We start from the raw sequence: 27,673 nt of genomic DNA on the forward strand, positions 1-27,673 counted from the left end.
CTGTGTTCCCCTCCCAAGGTATAAAACATTCCCAATCTTTTGTGTGTCTCAGTCCTGGATTGCCACAGTAACAGTCACATAGTAACGATTCCATCTTGGCATTCTCTGAATTTGTTTTGGGCCTTTGCTCCTAAAAGGACATTTCATAGGGAGAGTGTTGATGCATTTTATAATGATGTTAATATCTCATGGAAGTTAAACTTTGATATTTAGTATCTAAATGTAATGAGTTGGCATTGTCAGAATACCACTGGAATTTAAAATAATACTGGGCTAATAGTCTCCAGTTTGTTACTTAAGAGTGTTAACATTTTCTCCTGATCATTTTCCCAGCCTCCAAACAGTAAAGACTGTGTAAGTACCATTCCAACTTGTGGTCTAGAATTTCTCCTCTCTCTCTCTCCCTCCCTCTCCCTCTCCCTCTCCCTCTCTCTTAGGAAGTCACTACAAAATAGGGAACTTTCTAGGATGATGGCCACAGCAGGCATGGGTTTAAGGACTGGGATGAGCATCGGACCTGTGATTTTAATTGATACAGAGAAGTCCCAGAACAGGAAACTCCTACCAGTTCAGCTTGGTACCTTCTCTGTGATGTTAAGTCTTCAAGAACTTCCTTTAGTCCTCAGAGATTAAGTGACTTGCCCAGGGTTGCATAGTAATGATGGGCCTCAGATTCAGAACTTCCTGGTTCCATGGCAAGCTCTGCCCACCTCAACCCATTGACATTTCTGTTAAAAGCCTCCACCATTTTTACAGCCTTCCAAATTCATAACCTTAAAGTTATGCATTTCTCATTCTTACTCAGTGCACGTATCTAATCATCTGGCAAATTTTGCATTTATACCCATACAATAATTTGTTGTTCAGTCATTTCAGTTGTGTCTGACTCCTTATGACCCTATTTGAGATTTTCTTGGCAAAGATACCGGAGTGGTTTGCCATTTCCTTTGCCAGCTCCTTTTGCAGATAAGGAAACTGAGGCAGACAGGCTTATGTGACTTGCCTAGGGTAACACAACTAGTAAATGTCTAAGGCCAGATTTGAGCTTGCATCTTCCTGACTCCAGGCCCAGCACATCATCCACTAACTGCCTTCGACATAATAGCAACTAGTATTTACATAGCTCGCTAATGTTTACAAAATCTCCTCCAATCACTTTAGGGACCAGGACCACCTGCACACCTCAGCCACGCAAAGGAGACGTGGTCTTGCCATCACCTCAAGGGTTCTACTTCTATGATTAACAACTCTGACATTCTTTTTTTTTTTTAATTTAATTTTATTATTATTATTTTTTAATGTTTTACAATCACTGCCATAAAATTAAGATTTTATCCCCCCCCACCTACCCCCCACTACCCCCCTCCCTCCCCACGACTGCATACAATTCTGTATAGGTTCTACATATACTTTCCTATTGAGTACATTTTCACTATAGTCATGCTATGTAGTCGAACTAAAATAAAGGGAAGAAATCATATAACAAATCAAAACATGATACACAAAACCACACACACACACAAACATGATCTGCTACATTTTGTGAATGACTTCCATATTTCTTTCTCTGAGTGTGGAAGGCGTTTTGCCTTAGAAAACCACCATTGGGATTTTTTTTTTTTTAATAAGTTCTTGTGTTATTATGAAATTCCAAGTCTACCAGAAAAAAAACTGACATTCTTCTGCCTGCTCATAATCACTCCATCTGTCCTTAGGCCTTAATCACTTCATCTCTCCTTATGCCTTCCCCTTTCCCTAAACTACTTCCTCTTCCACTTCTTCACCTTCCCCTTTTTTGCTACCTACTCTCCCTTCACATCTCAGTACTTTTTCAGGCAGTTTGCCCTCCCATTTCAGTCTCAACTTTCAAAGTGATCTTCCTAAAATGTAGTTCTAACCATGTCACCACCCCACTTAATAAACTCCAGTAACACCTTAGTACTCCAGGATCAAATAGGAAAGCCTCTGTTTGACTTTTAAAGACCTTCATAACATAGCGCCTTCTTACCTTTCCAGTTTTTTCATACTTTACTACCCCTCCACATAACCTACAACCCAGTGATACTGCCTGACTTCCTGGCTGTCCTTTCCACAAGACAACTCTATCTCCTGATATATACATTTTTACTGGTTGTGCCCCATACCTGGCATGCTTTGCCTCATCATCTCTATCTCCTGGATTTCCTGGCATCTCTGAAGTCCCAGCTAAGACCTACCTTCTACAAGAAGCCTTCTCTGGCCACCCTTAATGCTAAGTGCCTTCCTCTTGATATTACCTCCAGTTTTATTTATGCATAGTTGTTTGCATGTTGTCTTCCCAGTTAGATTGTGAGCTCCAAGAAGGCGGAAGTCTTTCCTTTTCTTTGTCTCTCCAGTCCTCAGCACAGTGCTTGTTGACATGTTGACTTCTCCACCCCTTGATTCCAAGATGCATGCCCTCTGACCAAAAGGAGACATGAATCATATGATTCAGAGCATAAACTGCTGCCTGTGATACACCTTCTCAGCCTTGTAAGTCTTGGTTTTTCTGAAAGGTCTAAAATTTTTGAGTCTTGAATGGACCTTTATAGCATTCCAGAGTGCTACCTGTTTGAGGGTGATTCAGTGTTTGAAAAGCTCTTTTTATTACATGTTCCCAGGTCTACTCTTGAACTTACATAGTGGTAAGATGGGATCACTGATTGGAAGCTGTGGAGTTCCATGGTATTTAGTAGGTGCTCTTTTAGCCCTTATTTTTGCCAATGCTTGGTGGTTTGGAAATGCACAACCGAATTCTGAGGTGTCTTAGTATTATAAAGGGACCTTAGAGATCATCTAATCCATACCCCTTGATAGTTGAGGAAACTGAAATCAGACTTGCCCCAGGTCACATAGAAAACCAGAAGTAAACTCAGATTCTTCTGACTACAAATTTAGCGTTATTTCCTTTATATCATGAGTTCCCCGAATTTAGCACTCTCTTCTCCCTCCTTCCCCACAATGGAAGATGACATAAGGCTATTCTTGGAGGATATTGCCATACCTGGCATGCTGTAATTTGGTATTCTATACCTTCCTTCATTTTCTGATCTGTTCTGGGGTCTGATCTGTTCATGGGGTCCATTGGATCTAGAAGTCTGGGCAGTCTGCTCTAGTTGCTTCTGTTTTAGGTTGTATAAGTCTGTTACCCTTTTTTGTTGTGCTGCTTTTCTTCATTGGGGCATTTTTAGGGGACACTAATGAGGGCCACAAATGGTTAAATGGGATATGCCACCACCACTCATTCAAGTAAGTACTTATTAAGCACCTTTTATGTGCCCAACACTGTGCTAGGTGGTAAGGACAAAAATTCAGTGTTCATTATTCAACACAAAATACAATTGCTGTTCCCAAGGAGCTTATATTCTAATGGAGGAGACAAATACATTTGTAATTATCTACTGAATAAATACAAAGTTGATAAATACAAGGCAGTTTCAGAGGTAAGGCACCAGGAAATGGAGGTTCAAGAAGGGTTTAATGTTAAAGGTGATGTTTGAGCTGTAACTTGAAGGGAGAGGTTGTATGAAATGGAAATGAAGATGAAATTCATTCCAGGCATTGGGGGGATGGTAAGTGAAAATGTTGAGGAAGGTGTATCGTAGGGTCATCTTGAAAGAATTAACAGACTCAGACCATCTCCAACTTAAGGAAAGACATTTTTTGAGGACTACGTTCTCAGCAAATGGACAAGGTTCCTTAAAGGAACCAGCAGTTTAGCAAAGCATGACAGGGATTTTTATAGAGCAAAAGATGCAATTACATCATTACAGAGTATATGAATATTAAAATACAGGAGGGGTTTGTTGATATGGGGAGTGGTCTTAGCCTTGTTGGAACTGCACATGAAGTTACCCAGAATGTATGCATTCTAGAGAAACCCACTGTGGGGGATATTAATGTATGTTAATGATATTATTATATACCTTAGGACAGTTCTTTGCTATTATTGTGCGGGCATCCATTTAGGTTGTGATATAGTGGTTAAACATCCTGCTGAATATCCTGTTGGTGCTCCTTTCTTATTGACTGGTTATTGTGGTCCTATCTGGGACTAGATGGATGAGCTATTGTGGTTGAGAACATAGGCACACCTTCTGTTCTAGTGAGGCAGTGAGGTATATGAGGATGTTGAGATATTGGGTGTGGGGGCAGTGGCTAGCTAGGGGCAGTGGCTGGAATTCCATCAGAAAGACCCAGAGATAGGAAATGGAATGTATTTGAGGAATGGAGAAAAAGACAGTTTGGCTCCATTACTCAGTGCAGGAGGGGACTGATGTTCAGTGAGGCTGGAAAGATAGATTTGGGTCATGTAAAGGGCTTTAAAAGCTAAACCAGGCAGTTTATATTTGATTCTAGAGGCAATAGAGGAAGCCATTGGAGTAGATTGAGTACGACAGTGACATGGTTGGATTTGTGTCTAAGGAAAATCACTTTGGTAGCAGTATGAGGATGAATTGGAGTGGAGAGAGATTTGAGGTAGGTAGGTTCATTAAGCTATTGCAGTAATTGTTATGATAGGTGATGAGAGCCTGAACTGAGGTGGTAGGTATATCAGTAGAGAGAAGGGATCAGATGTGAAAAATGTAGCACCCGTCTTCCAGAGCTGCTGTAAGAATAAAATGGGATATTTGTAAAGTACTTTACAAACATTAAAGTGTTATAGAAGTGCTGGCTGTTATTAGGTTGTGGAAGTATAAATGCAGGATTTCCCAACTGATCAGTATATGGACAGAATGAAAAAATTCATAATTCCAAGGGAGGCTCGATGATGGTGCCTTTAATAGAAATAAGGAAGTTTTTGGAAGAGGAGGTGGGTGTGGCCTGGGTCAGGATGGCAGGTGGTGGTGGAGAAAACGAAATCTGTTTTGGACGAGTTAATTGGAAATGTCTCTGGGACATTCAATTTAGGATATAGAATTAAACCCCAAGGGAGAGAGTGGGCTGGATATTCTGATAGATCTGGGAGTCATAACAGAAATAATCTAAACCCATAGTGTCTACAGTGGGTATGAATGTGCCAGCTCAGTTCTGAATCGCAAAATATAACAGACTCTCCAAATGGAAGACAGAACCAAAACATTTATTCAGACACCAGAAAGCCATATCCCAACACCAGAAAACCAAATCCATCATAGCAACAAAAAAAATCTATCATCATAACTAAAAAGTCTATACACATTCTCAGGCCTTCTCACAAACAGGCTCCTCTAAACAAAATGCCCTTTTCTCACACTAGTTGCTGCTTCCTCTGTCCTTCATAGCTCTGTCTTACTTCCTCTTAGCTTTGCTCCAGCTCCACCTCTTCCTTTTCCACCCCTTCCTGTTCCACCTGTTCAGCAAGCTCCTCCCACTATAGTCTTCATTTGACTCAGCCTTCTATGTGACTCAAGCAGGTCACATGGACCTATTAAATGGATGGGAAAGATCTTTCCATTTAAATTATCATTACAGGGACCTGATGAGGTCTTGAGAAAGAATGTAGACAGAAAAGACTAAGAAGCCTATGATCCACAGTCAGGGGCTGTGATCTAGATGATGCTGACCCAGCAGAGTATACTGAGAAGTGGCTAGACAAGTAGGAGGAGAACCAGGACAGAGGCAGATGTGTGCAGTGGCTAGAGTGCTGGACCTGAAGTCAGAAAGACCTGAGTTCGATCCCAGCCTCAGACGTTTACTAGATGTGTGACCCTGGGCAAGTCACTTACTCTGTCAGCCTCAGTTTGCTCGATAATAATAGTATCTCCCTCCCAGGGTAATTGTGGGGCTCAAATGAGATAAGATTTGTAAAATGCTTATTGTTGTGCCTGGCACATAGTAGGTGCTTAAAGAAATGCTTATTTCCTTCCTTCCTAGTGTGAAAGCGCAGAGAGAAAAGATTATCTAGGTGGTGAGGCTCCTCAGCAGTGGCACATGAAGCAATTAGGTGGAGAAGGATGAGGCCTGAGAAAAGACCATCAGATTTGCAATTCACAGATGACTGGTAGATTTGGAAAGGGCAGTCTCAGTCAAGTGATAAGGTTAGAAAGCAGATTGCAAAGGGTTGAAAAATGGGTAGAGGAAGTGGAGGTTGCTAGTTGCTAGCTTTTTCTAGGAGTTTGGTTTAGGTAGGATAACCAAAGAAGATCCTCCCCGAAAGTCATGGCTCATATTTATCTTCCGTTTATGTCCTTGAGCCTGCCCTTCTCGGATCAGTTAGCTGAGTTCAGTTCATGTATCAGTATATATTGCCTCTTAGGTCTTAGAACTTGGTATGTCCTAACTACCAGATGAACAACATTGAGGTAAACCTGTAGGGACAATTTCCTTTCTTCTCCATCTTGAATCTTGAAATGACTGACTAGAGGATGGTAGCTCACCATTTCTGAGTGGCCCTGGCATATTGGGCAGAGGCATCTGTGAACCCTAAATTGTCCCCATTTCTCTCATATCAGTTCACTGAACTACTCTCAGTAATCTATCTGTAGGGTTTGTGTTGGGGTCAGCCAAAGAATCATTACTGTGCAGTTTTCTGTCCTGTCGAGGCCAGGAATAGCCAAATAACTAATATACTACTATCATTTGATAATAGTGTGGTTGTATACTGCCTCTTCTATGCGATGAAGGATCTGCCATTATTCAATCCATAATTGGCAACTGTGGCTTCATAGTTAACTATAGTGTTATCATTTAACCTTTTGGACACCCTCAGGACCCAATAACAAACTACCAGTTGCCTTTATACATTTTTATTTAAAATAATTTTTTAATTGATGAAAATTTGACTTTTCTCCCTCCTACCTTCTTCCCCAATGCAAAAGAAATAAAAATAAAACTCTAGTAACAAATACATATAGTCAAGCAAAACAAAATCCTCACTTTGTCTGTGTCCAAGAAAATGTATGTCTCAATCTGCACTTTGAGTTCATCACCTTTTTGACAGGAGGTGAGTAGCATATATCATCATCACTAGTTGTCTGAAATTGTAGTTGGTCATCGTGTTGATAAGTGTTCCCAAATCTTTTAAAGTTGTTTGTCTTTATAATGTTTTTATAGTATAAATTGTTATCCTGGATCTGTTTTGTTCACTGCATCATTTTATACAAGTCTTCCCAGCTTTCAATAAAACCATTCGTTTCATAATTTTTTAAAAACTTTTTTTCCTTATTTTTATTTTTGGTTCCAAATTCTCTCCCTTCCTCCACCCATCTCTCACTCATTGAGAAGCCAAGAAATATTATACCTAGCATACATATTCTTTATAATTTCTTCAGCACAATAACATTCCATCACATTCACATATCTCAACAAGTTTAGCCATTCCCCAATAGATGGGGATGCCTCAGTTTTCAGTTCTTTGGCACGGAAGAGAGCTACTATAAATATTTTTGTACATATGGGTCATTTTCCCCTTTCTTTGATCTCTTTATCAGTTGCTTCTTAAATGATGCGTACTACCCCATGGCCTCTGGCATTGTCCTGCCCTCAGAAACTCATTGGTCACTTTTGTCTGTTCCCAGCGAGGGACTGCCAGAGCCACATTAAATCCTGCTTAAACATGGAGCCCTTCAATGCTGTACCTTCATCTGGACACGAACCTACAGACAAGACTGTCTGAATTGTAGTCTGTAACTTGCTGAAAATTATTGTGTATCAGGAATAGAGTCATTGATTTGCAATCAGGAAGTCCTGGATTCAAATCTTGTCTCTGACATTTACTAGGTGTGTAACCCTAGGCAACTAATGTGACCTTGAGCTTCAGTTTGCTCATATGAAAAATCTGTTGTACCTTCTACGTAAGGTTGTTTTAAAGCTTAAGGGAGATTATGTACATAAAGTGCTTTGCAAACTTTTAAAATACTATATAAAATGTCAGCTGTTAATTGTTCCTCAGACAGTCACCACTGAAAGAATGTGGCTTTCATAGTTATTCAGTAAATGGGCTTTATTAGGAGCTGACAAATATGCTGTTGCCAGAACTCAAGTCAACCAACCATTGAGAGTTTGTTTTGTTTTTTATTTAGTCAGTGGAGTATGATGCAGCCGCTTATTTGGTGAGAATACCTCACTCATGCTGACGTCTATGTTCTGCATCTTGTCACTTGTGACTCTGGGTTAACAGTCTACCTTTGGTCCCTTAAGACAGATCACTGGATCTGAGTTTTTTAACTGCAGACTGTTCCTTGACTAATCATCAGGTTATTGATGTAATGTCTGACAACTCAGTGTGATATATGAACTGTACCTCACCTAGCCATGTTTTTATAGACCAAGTTATGACTGATTTGGGTGTTCAGATGCCATTGAGGAAGCACAGTAAATGTGTACTGCTCCCCTTGCCATGTGAAGGCATACTGCTTCTAGAGGCCTTTATATACTATGAATAAGAAGAATGCATTACTTTGGTCTATTTCAGCACATGCTTTCTTAGAGGACGTGTCCATTTGTTCTGATAGTGGTACCACATCAGGATTGACTACAGAAACTGCTAGTACCTTTTGGTAGAAGGGTACTGTTAGTTGCTAGTTTCCATGTCCTATCTATCTTTGGTATTGGCTAAAGAGGAGAACTGAATGGTGAAACAACAGGCTTTTTTAAAACCTGTTTTTCCTGGAGTTCTTTGATGGACCTCAGTTATGTGTCTTACTCCCTCTGGGAGCTGATCCTGTTTTTTGTTTACATTTTTAGAAAGTTCATCAGTCAACAAGTATTTATTGTTTACTGGGTGCTAGGAATACAAAGAAAAGCAAAAGACAGTCCCTGCTCTTAAGGAGTATTACATTTTCATGGGGAGACAACATATAAATAACTAGGTACAAGATATAAATAACTAGGTAGAAGAGATGAAGATAATTTGTTAAGGAAAATGCACTAACTGGTGGGGTGGGACTAGGGAAAGCCTCCTGTGGAATTGGCAGAAGTACTATAAGCTTTTTCTTTACCTTGCAATTGAGATAGCTCTAAACATTTTGGGTTAGGGAAACAATATGGAGATTGTGCCACTCAATATATATATTATAGATATATATTGTATCTGGGGTTTGTACCCTGGTGCAGTCTGGGATCCACCAACCTTATCCCTTGCCTCTTCATTTAGAAGAAGTTGATGGCATAGTAGATGGAATACTGGACTTGGAGTGAGGAAGACCTGAGTTCAGATGTGACCTCTGACCTTTACTATCTGTGTAATTCTGGGCAAGTCACTTAACCTCTGCTTGCTTCTGTTTTCCTCAGTTGTAAAATGAGGATAGCATCTTACAGAGTTTGTTTTTGAGGTCCAAATGAGATGATATTTGTAAAAAGTGCTTAGCACAGTGCCTGGCACATAGTAGATGTTATATAATTGCTCATTCTCTTCCCTTCCCCCTCTTGATTTTTTTCCTTAGAAATTTTGCAGTGGATAGAATTTCTCTAGCCATTTCTGTTGGATAGAATTGTACTAGTTGGTTATATTTTTGAATTGGGTGGGTAGTCAGCAACACTGGATCACCTGGGTGTAGGTTGAAAGTGGCAGGGTATATGCAGTCTGTCTGGGCCCTCCAAGTCTTCACTTCCTGTGTCTATTCCACATGTCAGAGTCAAGACCCTTGCCACTTCATGATTTGACCTTGAATATTAGAAACCGACATGGCTGGGCATTGACTTTTTTGTGTCATTGGTCTCAAGTTGGGTCTGGGCCTGTTTTTTTGCTGTCTCAGCTGGCTCTTGACACCCTTCAGGGATTCTTACAAAGTTAACTTAGGTGCCTCTACTTACTCCTGCCAGTCAATTCTGCCCTCTTTCCCTTAGAGTTGGCTTAGAGTAGAGAGCAACAGACACACCATTAGATCCTTGAATTCATATTTTTCCATGTTGTGACCCTTTTATGTCCCTGTTCCCTCCTGTCTGTAGGAACTGAATGACTTGGACTAGATGATCTCTATGATTTCTTTAATCTAGGCGTGAGCGAAATGTTGGACTGATGAAATTTGATACCTAGTTAATAATAGCTCACATCTGTTGTTTTAAGGCTTTAAAATGGTTTTTCTTTACTACAGCCCTGTGAGATAGGCTAGTGTGAGTATTATTGTCCCCATTTTACAGATGAAGAAATGGAGACTTTTAGAAATGAAGTGGTCAGTTCATGGTCATATAACTTCCACATTTTAGATACAGTTCACTGGTCTTCAAGACCAGTTACTGAATCAACAATGACTCCAGGAGATGCTCAGAGTTGGTTTTGGAGGGTGGTACCTGAATAGTGATCATGTGGTTACTGTTGATGACTTTTACCCGGTTCTCTCTCCCCTCTTGATAAATAGTTGATGAGGGGCCCTAGCTTATGAGTGCTGATTCTGTTGGCTTACATTTCTAGCCATTTCATGCTTTACTGTCTTGTATTGTCTTATAAGGTAATAAATGAAGAAGACTTTATTAAGAAACTGGACTGCAAACCTGACCAACATCTGAAGGTGGTTTCCATTTTTGGAAATACTGGGGATGGAAAGTCTCATACCCTTAATCATACTTTTTTCTACGGCCGTGAGGTCTTCAAAACATCCCCAGCCCAGGAATCCTGCACAGTGGGGGTTTGGGCAGCCTATGACCCAGTCCACAAAGTGGCAGTAGTGGATACAGAAGGGCTCCTGGGAGCTACTGTCAACCTAAGCCAGAGGACGCGGCTGCTGCTCAAGGTTTTAGCCATCTCTGATCTGGTCATCTATCGGACTCATGCAGACAGGCTGCATAATGACCTCTTCAAATTCCTTGGAGATGCTTCAGAAGCCTACCTGAAACACTTTACTAAGGAGCTCAAGGCCACCTCTGCCCGCTGTGGCCTAGATGTCCCTTTATCTACATTGGGTCCTGCAGTCATCATTTTCCACGAAACAGTACATACCCAGCTGTTGGGTTCTGGTGAGTAGTTGATGTATATTGATCTTGCTGAATAAAAGAAAAAAATAAGATAGTTGTTAATTTGCTATTACTTTCTTGGTAATTGGTAATATAGTCTTTTCCCCTTCTTTATGTATTTCTTTCTCTCATATATAGTGTGGGCATAGTAAATGTTGACTGATTTCCTTTTCTTCTCCAAAAGAAGGAAAAAAAGATGTGGAGGAGAAACTTTTTTAAAAAACAAAAATCTTAGGAAAATTTTTTTTTTAAAGGAATTTGCCTAAGTATCACATATAAAAAATGTTTCATTTGGAGTCAGAAAATCTGGGTTTGAATGATGGCTCTATTTTCTGTATGTCCTTGGACAAGTCACTTTTCTCTTTCTCAGTTTCCTTACCTGTAAATTGAAGGAGATGATAGACTAGACCATTGTTTCTCAAATTTTTTGGTGTCAGGATCCCTTAAAAATTATTGGGGGCAACAAAGAGCTTTTGTTTATGTGGGTTGCATCTATAAATATTTACTGTATTAGAAATGAAGATTAATAAAAGCTTTAAATACTTATTAACTTATTTAAAAACAATAATAAATATCTTAGATGTTAACATAAATTCTATTTTTATGAAAATAACTTTTTCAAAACAAAAAAAATACTAAGATAAGTAGCATTGGTTTATATGTTTTTGTAAATTTCTTTAATGTCTGGCTAAATAGAGTATAGTTGGACTCTCAGCTCTGTTTCTGCATTCAGTTTATTGGGATGTATTTTGGTTGAAGTATATGAAGAAAACCCAGCGTAACACATATTTTTAGCCAATAAAGGAAGGAGCATTTTAATAGATAAATAATGTCTTAGTATTATGAAAGTAGTTTTGACTTTGAGAACTCTCAGGGGTTAGTCCTCTGACCACATATTGAGAACTGCTAGATTAGATGATTATTAAAGTTCCTTCTAGCACTAAGCCCTTTTATCCTGTGTTAGTTTGCCTTGACCATGTTAGATCTTGTTTTCTTAAATTGTAAGCTTCTTGAGTTGCCTGTTCCATGGGTTAGCATAAAATATTCGTTACCATATTTTAAGTAAGAAATAGTGATAAAGTTTACTGTGGAGGTCTGTTTGAATAGTGACGTTAGATACTTGTGTTTTAAGTTGGTTACGATGGGAACAGTTACTATTTCTGATCTAAGAGGAATTTTCCATATTATGGTGGGGAGTGGGAAGAGGATGTGTTGGTAGTGATAGCCTCTCCCTCCCAAAAAAAGGGGGAAAAGGAGCAAAAAAAAAGAAGGAAAAAAGTACCAATTAACCATTAAAATACAGAGAAGAAAGCAGAAGTAAGTTCAGAAAAGGGACATGGGAAATCTTTGTAATATTTTTTTACCTTGTATCCTATATCATCCTCTTTCTTCCTATCCTTTGTGGAAGGAAATGTTCATATTTGTTGATGTTTTCAAGTTTGTATTAATAAAAAATTAAGTTAATGAATTTAAGAAACATTACCACTAATATATTACATAAATTATCCTTGCATTTGGGGAATTAGGAATAATTATTTGGGGATCTGTAGCAGAACCTCATTGCAAAATGGTTTTATGTTGCATGGATTTGGAAATGTCGTGGGTAATTAACTCCGTTTAGTAGAGACCTGAATAATTATCCTGTAGAATTGGTCCCATTCCCTAACCTAGTGTTATAAAGGGGTCAATTCCAGAAGTAGCATGATTTACTCATGCATTAGTCAAAGTTTTAATGTTGGGCCTAAATTTGGGGTGGAGGGGTGGGATATATCCTGTTTGCTAGTTAAATACCCTAAAGTAATATTTTACTCTAACCAGGAAAACCAGAAAGGAATGACATAAAATCAGTTAATATTTGTTTTAGGGGCCCTGTATGAGTAAGAGAAAGATTTCTTTACTTGGAAAGTAGAAAGGTTGAACAAAATTATTTTCATGGTTCTTTTAAGCTCTGTGATTACAATTTAAGAAAAGGAAGTAGGACAGAGACTATTCTAAGATTTCTTCTGTGTTTTGGGATATTGAGCTTCTGTGCATTAGAATATTTGTAATTTAATCTTCAGGGCTTTGGGAAAGAGGTTTCATTGGTACCTTTGGGTATGTAATTGAGCCAACTTTTTATATTACCTCTAGAATGTTGTATTATCAAGAATTCTTTATAGAAATTTGAGGTGGACTTAGACAAATTCTTTGTAGTTCTGAGAAAGGGAGTAGAACTGGGAAAAAGTAATGATTTGATTTGTCAAATTTTATTTGTTTTTATTATATATGATTTCTCTTTTATTTGGTGTGGCTCTCTTCCTAGACTTGGAGATAAATGAATTTTATCCTCTTTCTATAAATGATACAGGCTAAGTTATTGTAGAAGCGTGTTAACCAAGGGCTCCTTCCGTGCTGATACCTAGCTTTGCTTCATTTATTTGTGGCTTCTGATTAGCTAGTGGGAGAAATAGTGACTTCAGGCCCCCTTATGTGTGTGTACTCCTTCTCCCTTAAAAGGTCTAAAGAGCCTATAGGAAGAAATAGCTGGGACTAGATAAGAGACACTTCCTTTTCTGTCTTGCTAACTTTATGAGCTTAAGGAAGGTGCCAGCACTAACAATCTTCAGATTATCAAAAAGTTTTTTTTTTTTAAAGCTATTTGCTCATGTACCTGGATTTGTGCCTTCACAGATCACCCCTCTGAGGTGCCTGAGAAGCTGATCCAGGACCGGTTTCGGAAGCTGGGTCGATTCCCTGAAGCTTTCAGTTCCATCCACTACAAAGGAACAAGGACTTACAATCCCCCTACAGATTTCTCTGGGCTCAGGCGGGCCTTGGAGCAGCAGTTGGAGAACAACACCACCCGTTCTCCCAGGCACCCAGGGGTTATCTACAAAGCACTGAAGGTCAGTGTATTCTCAATGACCAGTTCTCATATAGCTCTTTGTGGGACAACTATTGGGAGAGAGATGGGTAGTTAGAATACACTAGCAAAATCTAGCAGATAATAGAGTTTCTTCCTCTTGTAAAGTAGTAGATGGAAACTGACATCTACAACCTGGGGAAAAGTGTGAGATGAGAAGCCTAGGCATTTTAAGAATAGGAAAAGGAGATTCAGCTCTGAATTGTGCTGCTGGCCCCCTAGATAGATTCCATGCTTTTCGGTCACCAGGCCCCTCATCTTCTATCTCAAGGAGCTTTAAATCACGTAATTTGAAAGACATCAATTCCTCTTGGACTTCCTAGCTATAATAGTGTTTGTATATATACATACACACATATATATACACATGCACATACATACAATATCAACATACATGCTTTTAGTACATAATGTGCATGTATATGCACACACATATATACACACATACATACATTTGGCTCATTAAAATCCTCTTAAAGCATCTTTTTATATTGCAGATTTATTTATACTATAGAACTAATGATGTCATCCCTTATCCCAATTGATATAGAATTTTTCACTGTAATATGGAAAGTCTGTAGCTTGGGTTTAGTTCTTGCCTTCCAGCTATATACTATAGTGTTCCAATTATACCTATCTGGAAAGCTCGTATTCTTGCTACCTGCTCATCATACCCATCACACCTCCTCATCAAATGGTATTTGTTAAACATCCACGTGTATATCAATACCTTGAAATTATATTGGTTATTAGTCCACTGGCCTGCCTTGCTATGAGAAAAACCAGTGGAACTTTGGTGCTGCAAGAGACTGAAAGGAATAACACGTGGTCATAATGATTGAAAAGTAGCAATTCATGTGTTTCTAAGGCACATAATATAATTCTGATTTCCACTACTTTTCTCATGTACATATGTACAGACCACTCACCTCCCCACAACCCCATACATATCTGTCAAAGTATTCCTGGATCCAGTATAGCTAGAAACAGAAATCTCTTAATAGAAATCTCTAAACCTTTGACAGTTCATGCTGGTGGGAACAAATCTCTTAATAGAAATCTAAAAACCTTTAATAGTTCATGGTGATGGTAGCTTGAGGCTGCCATTACAGCCATTCTCAGACACTTACCTGCATTAATATTTAAATGAGACTATCAAAGGGCGCTGGGCACTCTTGTGTACTGAGGAGACTCTAAGTCTCTCAAAAAACTACTCTAGCCCTGTTTGCTAGGCACATTTAAGAAAAAGAGGAAGAATGCTAAGGTCTTTCAGGCTTATGATTCACAAAAGTTGTCTGCACAGGCTGTATGATTATAAGAATCCTGACCAAATTGGAGTTATGATCATCCTTACCTATTGGTGACCCAGTGGTTTCCATAGGACCCAAAAATCTTGTTGAAGTCGTGGCATATGATATTGAATAATTGATTTTAATAAAGTTGTTTGGACTCTCCTTCACCAATGATGTAGTTATTAAAATTTATAAATCCTTAAAATATTCTGTAAAAGTTTAGGGCTATTCTTCAAATGGGGGTTTAAAAGAGCAACATTGTTATTCTGTTTCATGATTTAACGTTTTTTATTTGTCAAGGTAATTAATTAGAGATTAAAATCAGAACCAGGGGAGTTATTGAATTAAAGTTTCCATGATTCCTAGCTATCCGCAACAGATATATCTAATTTTGCTAACTTCTCCTTTTTTCCATGTTAGTCTTTTGCTCAGTTGCTCATTAGTGTAGTTCATAATCTGTGAGATACTCGTATCATGAAAGAATTTTCAAAATATAGGTATTTGATAAGTACTTTTTGATGATGAGCTTGCTTTTGATCCTAAGAACTTTTTTAGAAGTAAATATTCATTGAGCGAATGATCCTAATTCAGAATTGTGTCACTAAATCTGAGATCTCTTCGAGGTTTATATGATGTGAACTTTAGTGGTATCCTAAAAGCTTAATTTTGCCTTTTCTTTATAATACTTCCTAGTGTAGGTTGACCTTTTAAAGATTTTTTAAAAAGAGACTTTTGAATCATTGATGTCCCATACCTCTTTTCTGCAATGGAATTAAGAATAACCAAAGGCCACCTTTCATCTCTTACTAAATGAGAAAGATAGCCATGGGAGAAATAGATTAGTGAGAAGAACCGAGGAATTAACTTTTATCTTTTACAGTCAACTCATTTCCACATGTTGCATTATTAAAATAAATCCAGAGGTAGTTTCCTTGCCCTTTGGGGTCCTTACAATAATCTCCTTAGGTGGAACCAAGATGGTGGAGTAGAAAGACGCACCTACTCTGGCTCTTTCCTCACAGCCCATAAAATGCCTGTAAAAAGTGACTCTAAACAAATTCTAGAGCAGCAGAAGCCACACAACGACAGAGATTTCCAGCCCAAGGTAGTCTGGAAGGCCAAAAAGAAAGGTCTGTCTCATGGGGCATGGAGCAGAGCATAGCTCATGGAACCCAGCCCAGCCTGGCTGCAGGGCACCAGCAGAAATAGGACTGGAATAGGCCTTAGGGGGTGAATCTCCCCCAAGGCAGCAGCTGAGGCTCTCAGATCCCTCAACCCACAAACACCAAAGACAGTTTTGAAGGTCAGTGAGAAAGCTTTTTCACTTGGGTGAGAAGAGAGTAGAGTCCTCACCTAATGTTGGCCCCAGCAACAACAGCATCCATTTTTGGAGCGCTTGCCCTAAAGCCCCTGATGGAATTGAGCCACTGATCTGGATCTCAGTCCTGAGTGGCGGCCCTGAGGTGAGGAAGAGTGCTGGCATGGTGGAGCTGGTGGAGGCTCTGGAAAGGGAATTCTACTTGCAGATCCTGGGCAGAAAAGCTTTGGTAGCTCCCAAACCAGAGTGTAGGCCAGGAGAGGAGTAAATTCCCCTCCCTTGATTGTGCCACTTTGGAAGAACTGAGAATCTACAGGTCCCCAGAGTATATCCTCCTCTTGACAAAGGAGTCAAAAGTCAAGTAACTGGCTGGAAAAATGTCCAGAAAAGGGAAGAAAAATGATTATAGAAGATTACTTTCTTGGTGAACAGATATTTTCTTCCATCCGTTCGGATGAAGAACAACAATGCTTACCATCAGAGGAAGATGTAAAAGTCAAGGCTTCTGCATCCAAAACCTCCAAAAGAAATATGTAGTGGTCTTATGCCATTGAAGAACTCAAAAAGGATTTTGAAAATCAAGTAAGAGAGATGGAGGAAAAATTGGGAAGAGAAATGAGAGCTATGCAAGAAAATCATGAAAAACGAGTCAACAGCTTGCTATAGGAGACCCTAAAAAAAATGCTGAAGAAAATAACACCTTTAAAAATAGACTAACTACTGGCAAAAGAGGCCTAAAAAGCCAGTGAGGAGAAGAATGCTTTAAAAAGCAGAATTAACTAAATGGAAAAGGACATTGAAAAGTTCACTGAAGAAAATAGTACTTTAAAAATTAGAATAGAGCAGATGGAAGTTAATGACTTTATGAAACATCAAGAAATTATTTTTAAAAACCAAAGAATGAAAAAATAGAAGACAATGTGAAATATCTCATTGGAAAAACAGCTAACCTGGAAAATAGATCCAGGAAAGACAATATAAAAACTATTGGACTACATGAAAGCCATGATCAAAAAAAGAGCCTAGACATCATCTTTCATGGAATTATCAAGGAAAACTGCCCTGATATTCTAGAACCAGAGAGTAAAATAAATATTGAAAGAATCCACACATCACCTCCTGAAAGAAGTCCAGAAAGAGAAACTTCTAGGAATGTTGTAGCTGAATTCCAGAGTTCTCAGGTTAAGGAGAAAATATTGTAAGCAGCTAGAAAGAAACAATTCAAGTATTGTGGAAATACAATCAGGATAACACAAGATCTAGCAGCTTCTACATTAAGGTATTGAAGGGCTTGGAATATGATATTCCAGAAGTCAAAGGAACTAGGATTAAAACCAAGAATCACGTACCCAGTAAAACTGAGTATACTTCTTCAGGGGAAAAAATGGTCATTCAATGGAATAGAGGACTTTTAAGCATTCTTTATGAAAAGACCAGAGCTGAGTAGAAAATTTGACTTTCAAACACAAGAATCAAGAGAAGCATGAAAAGGTAAACAGGAAAGAGAAATAAGGGACTTACTAAAGTTGAACTGTTTACATTCCTACATGGAAAGAAAATATTTATAACTCTTGAAACTTTTCTCAGTATTTGGGTAGTTGGAGGGAGTTGAATAGGAAGGGATGATATCTAAAAAAATAAAATTAAAGAGTGAGAGAAAATTAAAGAGTGAGAGAGGAATATATTGGGAGGAGAAAGGGAGAAATGGAATGGGGCAAATTATCTCATAAAAGAGGCAAGAAAAACTTTTTCAATGGAGGGGAAAAGGGGTGAGGTGAGAGGGAAAAAGTGAAGCTTACTCTCATCACATTTGACTTAAGGAATAGCATGCATACTCAATTTGGTATGAAAATCTATCTTACACTACAGGAAAGTAGGGGAGAAGGGGATAAGTGGGGTAATGGGGATGATGAAAGGGAGGACAAATGGGAGGAGAGAGCAATTAGAAGTAAACACTTTTGGGAAGGGACAAGGTCAAAAGAGAGATAGAATAAATGGGGGGCAGGATAGGATGGAGGGAATTATAGTTAGTATTATACAGCATGACGATTATGGAAGTCATTTGCAAAACTACACATTTATAGCCTATGTTGAATTGCTTGCCTTCTCAGTGGGGATAGGTGGGGAGGAAAGAAGGGAGAGAAGTTGGAACTCAAAGTTTTAGGAATGAATGTTGAGAATTGTTTTTGCATACAACTGGGAAATACGAAGTACAGGTAATGCGGTATAGAAATTCATCTTGCCGTACAAGACGAGAGAAGGTGGGGATAAGGGAAGGTAGGGGTGTGATAGAAGGGAGGACATTTTGGAGGAAGGGATAATCAGAATGCATGGCATTTTGGGGTGGGGGGAGGGGAGAGATGGGAAGAAAATTTGGAGTTCAAAATTTTGTGGAAATGAATGTTGAAAACTAAAAACAAATAAACATTAAAAAAATAATAATCTTCTTGTTACCCAGCAAGAATCTTGTTACTGCTTTCTTTAGTGAAATTTCCTACTTTCTAACTAGGTTCTAGGTTCCCTTCTATTCATTCGTTTTCCTCATTTTATGCTCTTTGCCCTTACTTACCACAATGGTGTCAGGAACTACATTTGCACAGAAATCTACTAAGAGAGTATATTTTAGCAGAACTGATAAATTTGTCTTGCGCATGGCAGAGGACAAACACTTAAACAGTAATGGTAGAATATCAGTACTCAGTCAGAATGTAAGATTTTAGAGTGGGAAGTAACCTTGCTGCTAGGTATGAAGCAGTTGACTCCCAGAGGGGTGGAGTTATTTACCCAAGTTAGTACTAGCTTGTACATTTAGTAAATGTTAGTGGTAGAGATCAAATTAGAACTAGGACTTAGGATTTTTAACTGGAGAGAAATGCAGTAGACTTTGTGTTACATTATATGTCTTGTGAGTCCAGACTGCTACTGTGTAATTGAGGAAATCATTTAAAAATTAATACTGGCTTTATATGACATTATTCTTCTTCAGGCCAGCAAATGTAGAAAACTTTGTTTGGCTCTCAAATTTCATCTTAAGAGAGTGTTTGCTACGTGTCTACATATTCATTATTGAGGGGGAGGCAAACTTTGTATTAGTGTTTTACAGTCTAAACCTCCAAATTTGAAGTAGAAAATGTATTGCAGGCTCTTGTTTAGTGCTAGCCATGTGGATACAGTAGAGAAAGAGCCACATTGTTGCCAGGGCAACTGAAGTTCAGGATCATCTGGTCTCCAAGCAACCATTCCCAGCCGTGTTACAAATGCTTTTCCAAGGTTTTTTTCAGAGGGGAGACCCTTCCCTGCCTTTCTTCTCCAGCCTTGGGACATTGGAAGGAGGAGACCCAAGAAATCCAAGAATGATGTGAGATCTGGAATCTTGGATGGGGAGCAAGTTTGGATCATGTGGTATTATCTACACTGGAAAAGAGAAATCAGGTTGCAGTTAAGGGAGGACAACTTTCATCTACTCTGGTATTTAATAAACTCCCTAATATTTTTATCCTTTGGGTTAGGTAAGCCCAACTGAAGCCTAGCAGTGCCAAGCTATTAAACATCATCTAAATTCTTCAGTGATCACGGTAGGAAATGATTTATTATCTTACCCACTTTCTAGAAGATGATCCTCAGGAAGTTCTCTGTAACTGGCACCTGAAGTAATAACATCTGATTTGCTTCGGAGGCAGCCTCCCCTCTTCTGTGATGTCATAAGGAGTTGTTGCCTTAGCAAAGATAAACGTATGAGAAACACGTCTGTGGATAATGACAGTTATTTTTATGAGCTTACTTGTAACATAGGAAATCAGCTTGTAAACTGAGCCTAGAAATTTAGAACGACCTAGGAAATCCAGCATCTTTTCCCTTTCTTAAATAAAAGGGAGTAGACCAGTAACATTTGAGGCAAAGATGATTCTTGCACTTTCATTGCTGTTGGATCACAATCCAACATTTTCCCTGTCATTAAATTTGTACAATTTCCAGAAGTAAAATTCTTTGCCAAATGATGTGATTGACAGAGCAAGTATGTAATTTTCCTGAGTTATCATTTAGTAGTAAGAAAGCTTTTTAAGTGAAAAATAATTTTATGTTTTATGTCATTCCTTTTGAAAGAGGGATTATATGGAAAGAACATCGTAGTTGGAATTCATATTCTAAACCTGAAGAAGTTTACTCCTTTGACCTTAGTCAAAAGCCCTTAACCATTTTTATTCATAGTTTTGCCATGTCTAAAATATGTATACTCATATATGTGTCACCAGTTCTGGGGAAACTGCTTTATCATCCTTAAAGAACTAGAATTGGGTATGAATTACTTATTGTGATTTCCTGCTGGATCTTGGGCTCCTTCCCCCTACCCCCAAAAAAATTTTTAAAAAATCACTTATAACTTCTGATAATTTCGGTCAGGCACTCAAGACTTCAACGACAAACTATTCACTCATGACATCAGGGCATTTTATTGCTTAAGAATCTTTTTATTAGTGGGTTTACCCATAAGGGGGACCTGCAACATGGACTCTGAGAATGGCACACAGGATTCAGCTTATCGTGAAAATGAATTTCCCGTCAGAAAGGTAGCATGATATTTAGGGAAAGACATCTGGACCAGGAGTTGGGAGACTGAGTTCTGTTGTAGGCTATATACACTTATTAACAACATTTCCAGACTTTAGTGGAAGCTGTCACTTTTTATCCTACAAAATGAAAACAAACAAATGGGGTTGAGTGGATGATCTATAAAGACTTCTTCAAAAGCTAACATTCTAGATTCCCAGTTGGCTTCATCTACAGGCAAAATAGGAAACACCTTTCCAGGTGTTGTTTGAGAGGTACATTCAATAGGAACTCTGGACTCCAATGCCCTAAAATATCTTAAAAACTGAAATTCCACATTTGTTCTTTCTTTGGGGTATCTCTGTTTAAGAGCTCCCTCTTGAAATGCAAATCCTATCAGCCCTTGGATACAGCTTAAGTCCTGGATGTCTTGATTTTTCTAATTCCCCTTCTTACCTAGGGAGTACTCTTTCCTTTCTGGTCTTGAAATACATTGTTTATACTTTGCTTATGTATGGATATTAAATTTTGTTTTAGTATAAATTTGTGCCTTCTTACAACTATTAGCTCATAGGGGGTACTCCATTTTATTTGTGCTTGTGTCCTGCTAGTTCAAGTAATTGATGTGTGTTGAAAGAATGAAGGAAAACTCCTGTGAACCATAACATTTTAAGAGATTACAGTTGAGTTTCTCTTGGGAGTCAGAATCTAAAGTTAGTGGGAAAAGGAAAATGTCTGTAGTTAAAATTACCTTAAATTATAAGGTGGAGTACACTAGGGTATCTTTTAAAAGTTTGTAGTTGGAAAGAGGGCTTAAGGCCTTTTTAAAAGAAGACAGTCTGTATCAACGATCAGAGGGATCTGAGATGGTTGCCATGGAAACAATTGAATGTAAATTTTATTTTTCCGCTACACCCAGCTAAGGTATTGATCAGGAGGCAGGCGGGAACCAGGACTTCTACTCAAATAGAAGAAAACTAAAACAGGTAAAGATTCAGCTGATAGGGAAATTGATGAATAGGGAAAAATACTCTTGAAAGCTCTTCACATAGAAGTGTAAATATAATCATATTAAAGGGTTTGTACATCACTATATAACCTAACTCTTTTTCCTTAGTGGTTGAGGCCATAGAAAACACAAGAAAGTCAAAGAAAACATAGCATGGGCCTTCTAGATGACCAGGAGGTTCTACCCGCCTAAGCAGAATGAATAGCTTGGGTATGAAGGTGATGTAAAGGAGATTCTAGAATCTTAACCTACTGAGATGCTCACACTGTGAGATGCATGCAGGAAGTGAGAATAATTGAGAGAATAGCAGATTCATACTTCCCCTTGTAAGCCTTGGGCTTACACTCATGAAGTGGAATGGATCACAGGCACTAAATAAACTATTTCTCTTCCTTCCCTCCCCCACTTCTGTTCCTTCCCCTCTTCCCTTTCCCCTCCCCCCCTCATTCCTTTTCCCCTCCTCCCTCTTTCTTCTCTCTCTCTCCTCTTTCCCTCTCTTCCTCTTTCCATCCCTCTCTCCCCTCCTCCTTCCCTCCCCTTTCTTTCCCTCCCTCTCCCCTTCCTCTTCCCCCCTCTTCATTCTCCTCTCTTTTCCTCCTACTCTCCCCTCTCCTATCGTACCCATCCTGACCCCTTCCAGTCCCATTCCCACAAACGTTCTATGCAGGCAGGCAACTTAAGTCATGCAGAGTGCTAAATAGTTGATACACTATGGAGTAGCATCACTGTACCTAATTCAACTTATGTACCATGAAGAGAGGGAGAAGGAAAAAGGAGAAGGAAAGGGAGACAGGGAAAGGGGGGAGCGAAGGAAAAGAGGAAGAGAAAAGGGACAAGAGGTCTTGAGGGGCCAGGGGATGGTTGAGATAGGATCACAATGCCCTGGGAGAGTGGGGTTGGAGCATAGATTTCAGAGCAGGAAGGGACTGTGGAAATCATATAGTCCCAACCCCTTCATTTTACAGATCAAGGAAGCAAACCCAGAGAGTTTCAAGGAGAGGGGTGTTGTTTAAAAGGGAAGGGAAGAGGGTACCAGATACAAACTTTGTCTACCTCATTGTTTTATCTATAGTCAGTTCAACATATAGCAAAAGAACCCTCCAAAACAACCACAAACCTTTTGCTTGGCCATTATAGCCAAACTCTGTGCGGGAGTCTGGGCCTTTGTTCATGAAAGTGTGGGATAACCATCTGAGGCCAGATTGTACAAGGAAGTGTAAGAGAAACCTGTTGAATACGGTAACTCCCTCGTATGAGGGAGGAATGTTTGCTGGGGAGTGAAGACAAGTTTCCAGTGGCACGTGATCTTTTCAACAAGTATCTTAAATGTCTGAGGTGTGCATTTCACTGTCCTAGGCTCTGTGGGGGATAGAAAATAAATAAAACAGATCCATGCTGTACAGAGCTTATTATGTAGTTGGGAAGACAAGAAAATATAAAGACCAAGCTATGTGATACCTGGAGTAAGTTATAGGACTCAGAAAGAGGGGGTGTTTTGGGTTGGAGGGGCTCGGGAACGCTGCATGGTAGGGAGGATGTGGGATTTGAATTTTGAGTGCTAAGGTGTGAATAGGATTACAATGGGTCCGGGGAAGAGAAGAGAGTTCTGTATTGCAAGCAAAAGAAATCATAATTATCTTGTTTCACTGGCATTTTTTTCTTTTTTATATCTTACTATTTTCAAGCTTTGTTAAAGGGTTTGATTTCCTTTTCAGAGATCATCCCAAAAGGGGAATTCTTCTGTTTTATCATTAAATTGGATCATTTTCTACTTATCTGGGCTTTTAAAAGTGTTTACTTAAATATACCCCATTGTATAAAGTTCTCCCCAGAGTCTGAAGCTTCTGCAGTGACATTGGAATCTCTTTGCCTATGCCCAAAATGCATGTTAACATTTTTTTGATTAAAAAAGTTATTCCTTCTTTAAAAAAAAAATCCCTTCCTTTTGAAAATATCTAAATGATTAAACTAATTGTTGAAAACCTGGAATTTAAAGTGAAATTGGATGCCTTTTAAAGACAACAGAATCCATTTCTCTTTAATTTGCATAACTTTGGAAATAGCTGGTTAAAATTGCATTACTTTTTTCACAGACTCAGCTATGTCTGACTAGAACTTAGAGGGGAGAACATATTGAACTTGAAAGGATGACCTAGTAGAATGTAACGAATGGAGGGTTAGAAATGGAAGATGCCTTTCATCATCAATTATTCTGTTTGTCTCTGCAAACATTTTAATCCTTCGACCTGGAATTTATTTCTACTCCAAGAAGGCTCAGCTGCTTCCTGTCTTTTGGCTTAGCAGTACTGATAAATGGTTGCCAAATGTTACGTTCATTCTTCCTTATTTTTTGGAATAGTTTTCCTCCTCATCTTGAGACCCTCTCAGTCCTTAATAAACCATTCTTGTGAATTGTGAGGGGAGGGAAAGGAAAGAGTAAGGAATCCAGGAAATCCTAAATTTTGTAAGTGCTGCTACTGGATCATGGTGAAAACTGTCCACTTCCTATGCCTTATTTTCTCATTGCCAACTTGACCATGATAAAAGTGGTCAATTATATTTGTAATTGTCTGATATTAAAGACCCAGTGTTTGACAGATGTTAACTTTAAATGGAATTTAGTGAAACCATCAGCTTCATGGCTTTTTGGAAGAGATGGGTTAGTTTCTTTCTGAGATTTTTTGAAGTATTGATCAGTGCTTGCTGGTCCATGATAGCAGTGCTTGCATTTGATTGCTCTCCACTCCCCAGGTGAGGAACTTCTTAGAGCAGGCCAGTAATTTAGCGTTTCTACGAAGGCTGCTCCTTTGAAGACAGAACAGGGCAGAAGTGGCTTTCTCCTGAGTTACTCAGTTTCTTGCCTTCTCCCCTCAATTTTGGCAGGCATTGAGTGACCGCTTCAGCGGTGAGATCCCTGATGACCAGATGGCTCACAGTTCTTTTTTTCCAGACGAGTACTTCACCTGCTCCTCCATTTGCCTCAGCTGTGGGTAAGTGAAGACAACAATTCACCCTATCCACCTTCACAAGAATGAGTAGGCTTGGCATACTTTGTAGGACAAATTAATAGGAGCCCAATTTTTTTAAAGTCATAAGGTAGAAATGCCTGGGGACCATGATGTCTTAGGAAGCTCAAAGTCTTCTTTAGGATTAACCTTTGAAAGTTCCAAACCATAATGGCACCTGGGCAATGTGGGATAGAGTTTGGGTTGACTATCTTAATATTGATATTGTTGAATTATCTAATGAATATTGACTAAGGGAGACAGTTCAATATAGGGTACAGGGCAGCAGGCTTAACAGTAGGAGTATCTAGGACTGAATCCTAATTTTGCTACTTATTAACTGGACAAACATTTATCAAGCATGTACTTTCTTCAAGGAACTAAGGGAAAAAAAAACAAAACAGTCCTTCCTCTCAAGAAACTTATATTCCACAGGAAATGTTGATGTTTATATAATGTTTTAAGGTTCTTAAAAACATGAATTATCTCATTTGATCCTCACTGATAATGTTTCCTCTGCTTTATAAATGAGGAAACTGAGACTTAGCAAGGCCAGACAGGCCAAGTGTGGCTAGTCTGGGATTCAGTCCCAGGTCTTTCCTAGACTATTACCTTCCAATGTGACCCTGGGCAAATCACTCATTTATCTGGATGTTGGTTTCCTCATCTGCAAAATGAGGGATATACTATTTAACATTTTTATCAGTGATTTGGAAAAAGCACAAATGCCATCCTAGCTGATTTTCACATTATGCAAAGCTGGCAAGCGTAAAGCTGTGTTATGGAATCAGGATCCAAAAAGATCTTGATAGGATTGGGCTGAATCTAATAAGATTAAAATTTAATGGAGATAAATGTAAAGCGATATAGTCACAAATATACAGTGGGGAAAGCATGGATAATTTTTATTTTGAAAAAGATTTGGGGTTTTTAGTTGACTAGAAGCTCAATAAGAGACAACAGCTGAAAAAAGTTAGTACAGTCTTAGATTTCATTAATAGAGGTATAGTTTCAGGAATAAGGAGGCATTTAATCATGTTTTACTCTGCCTCGGTCAGCTCTCATTGTTTAGTTATGGGTGTCCCATTTTTTAAGGATATCATTGAAAAGTTTAGAGAATGTCCAGAGGAAGACAACAGAATAGGCTTTGAGTTAATACTATGTAAGGATTAGTTGAAGGACCTGGCAACGTTTTGGCTTCAAGAAGGTTAGGAAAGATATTATCGTTAAGTCCATTCAAGAATTTAGAGGATTATAATATGGGAAAATGATTAGGCTTGTTCTATTTGGTTGAATGAGGTTCTGAGGGAAGAATAAGAAGCCATGGGTAGAAGAAGCCGTGGGATATAAGAGGGGGAAAAAACCCCTTTAGAGTTATTCAAGAAGTGTAGCTTGCTATCTTTGGAGGTGGTGGGTTGCTTGACATTGGAGCCTTGTCAGGTATGTTGTAGGAGAAATTCTTTTTCCGATATTGGTTGGACTAGATGGCTGCTGGATATTGGATTCAAGAGTCAAGAAGACCTAGATTCAAATTCCAACCCAGATATTTACTAGCTGTGGGACCCTGGGCAGATTCCCAATAACCACTCTGTGCCTCAATTTTTTCATCTGTAAAATGAGGGCCTTGGACTTGATGGCTTCTCAGGTTTCATCTAGCTCTTTCAATATAATCCTATGCTATCTGGCTTCATCTCTAATTAAGCATTTCGTGCCTCTTTGTTCTTTTTCCTAACAGGAAACTCGAAGTTCTGCTTTAGACTTTTCCTCTTGGAAATGCTTTTTTCTTCTTTTCACTCCATAATGTCTTTCCTATATTTCCTCTTCTTCCACACTCACAAAGCTGCTGCCCTAGTTCAAGTCCTTATCACCGCCCTCTTTGCTATTGTTATAACCTCTTAATTGGCCTCCCTGCTTTTTAAATCTTTTCTCCAGTCTGTCTCCACAGCTACCAAATCCATATTCCTCTAGTACAGTTCTGCCATGTCATTGTCTGCCTGATAAAGCCAGGTGGCTCTTTATTCCTTTTGGGCTCAAATACAAACTTGTTTGGCATTTAAAGCCCTCCACAATCTGGTTTTACCCTACTTTTCCAAACTTATACCTTTACTCCCTTTCGTGCACTAAACAGCCCTGCCAAACTAACCTGCTCATTTCTGTCATTCCTATACATCATGTCTCCCATCCCCATGCCTGGAATGCCCTCTATCCTCACCTCTGCCACTTAGAATTCTAGGTTCCTTTAAATCCCAGCTCAAGTCCTGCCTCGTACATGAGTTTTTTCCTGTTGACCTCCCAATAGTTGCTAAAACCTCTTCCCAAATTATTTTGTACTTACAGTCTATATATTTTCTTTTTACTTGCATAAATTTGTTTGTACATATTTTCTCCTCTTCCCCTACTTCCCTTCCTCCTCCTATAAGCTGTTTGAGAAAAAATGCCATTTTATTTTTCTCTTTGTATTTGTATCCCCAATGCGTAGCACACAGCAGACCCTTATTAAATATCTGTTGATATTAATTTCTGTTCTTGGGTTGTGAGGACAATAGTTTTCCTTTCTTTCTCTTGACAGTTGGATGTTGGAATGGAGGGCTATAAGTTATCTGGCATCATTTCATTCATTCATCTAGAGACCTTTCAATTTTTAGTCATCTTAGTGCTGGTAAATGTATCACAGTAATATCCTAAGGCTGTTTGGGGCCTAAAATATCT

The 27,673-nt window shown here is 38.9% G+C and overlaps 1 protein-coding gene and 1 long non-coding RNA gene across 9 annotated transcripts in view; one reads left to right on the forward strand and one right to left on the reverse strand.

Annotated features, from left to right (window-relative positions):
• The window catches only part of LOC140517727 (uncharacterized), a 30,411-nt gene extending 10,266 nt beyond the window's left edge, over positions 1-20,145 (reverse strand). For both annotated transcript variants that reach the window (XR_011971736.1, XR_011971737.1), the window contains exons 1-2: positions 20,002-20,145; positions 10,767-10,920 (exon numbers count right to left, since the gene is read on the reverse strand). This is a non-coding gene — a long non-coding RNA (uncharacterized lncRNA). The remainder of the gene's footprint in view (positions 1-10,766; positions 10,921-20,001) is intronic.
• The window catches only part of ZFYVE1 (zinc finger FYVE-type containing 1), a 61,090-nt gene that overhangs the window by 21,989 nt on the left and 11,428 nt on the right, over positions 1-27,673 (forward strand). For 3 of the 7 annotated variants that reach the window (XM_072629208.1, XM_072629206.1, XM_072629207.1), the window contains exons 3-5: positions 10,389-10,893; positions 13,561-13,775; positions 24,843-24,949. In XM_072629208.1, coding sequence (XP_072485309.1) covers positions 10,389-10,893; positions 13,561-13,775; positions 24,843-24,949 — 827 coding nt within the window. The other 4 variants (XM_072629210.1, XM_072629211.1, XM_072629212.1 and 1 more) reach the window with 4 other exon arrangements.

The sequence above is a fragment of the Notamacropus eugenii genome, chromosome 1 (genome assembly GCF_028372415.1).
Source record: "Notamacropus eugenii isolate mMacEug1 chromosome 1, mMacEug1.pri_v2, whole genome shotgun sequence".
NCBI lineage: Eukaryota > Metazoa > Chordata > Mammalia > Diprotodontia > Macropodidae > Notamacropus > Notamacropus eugenii.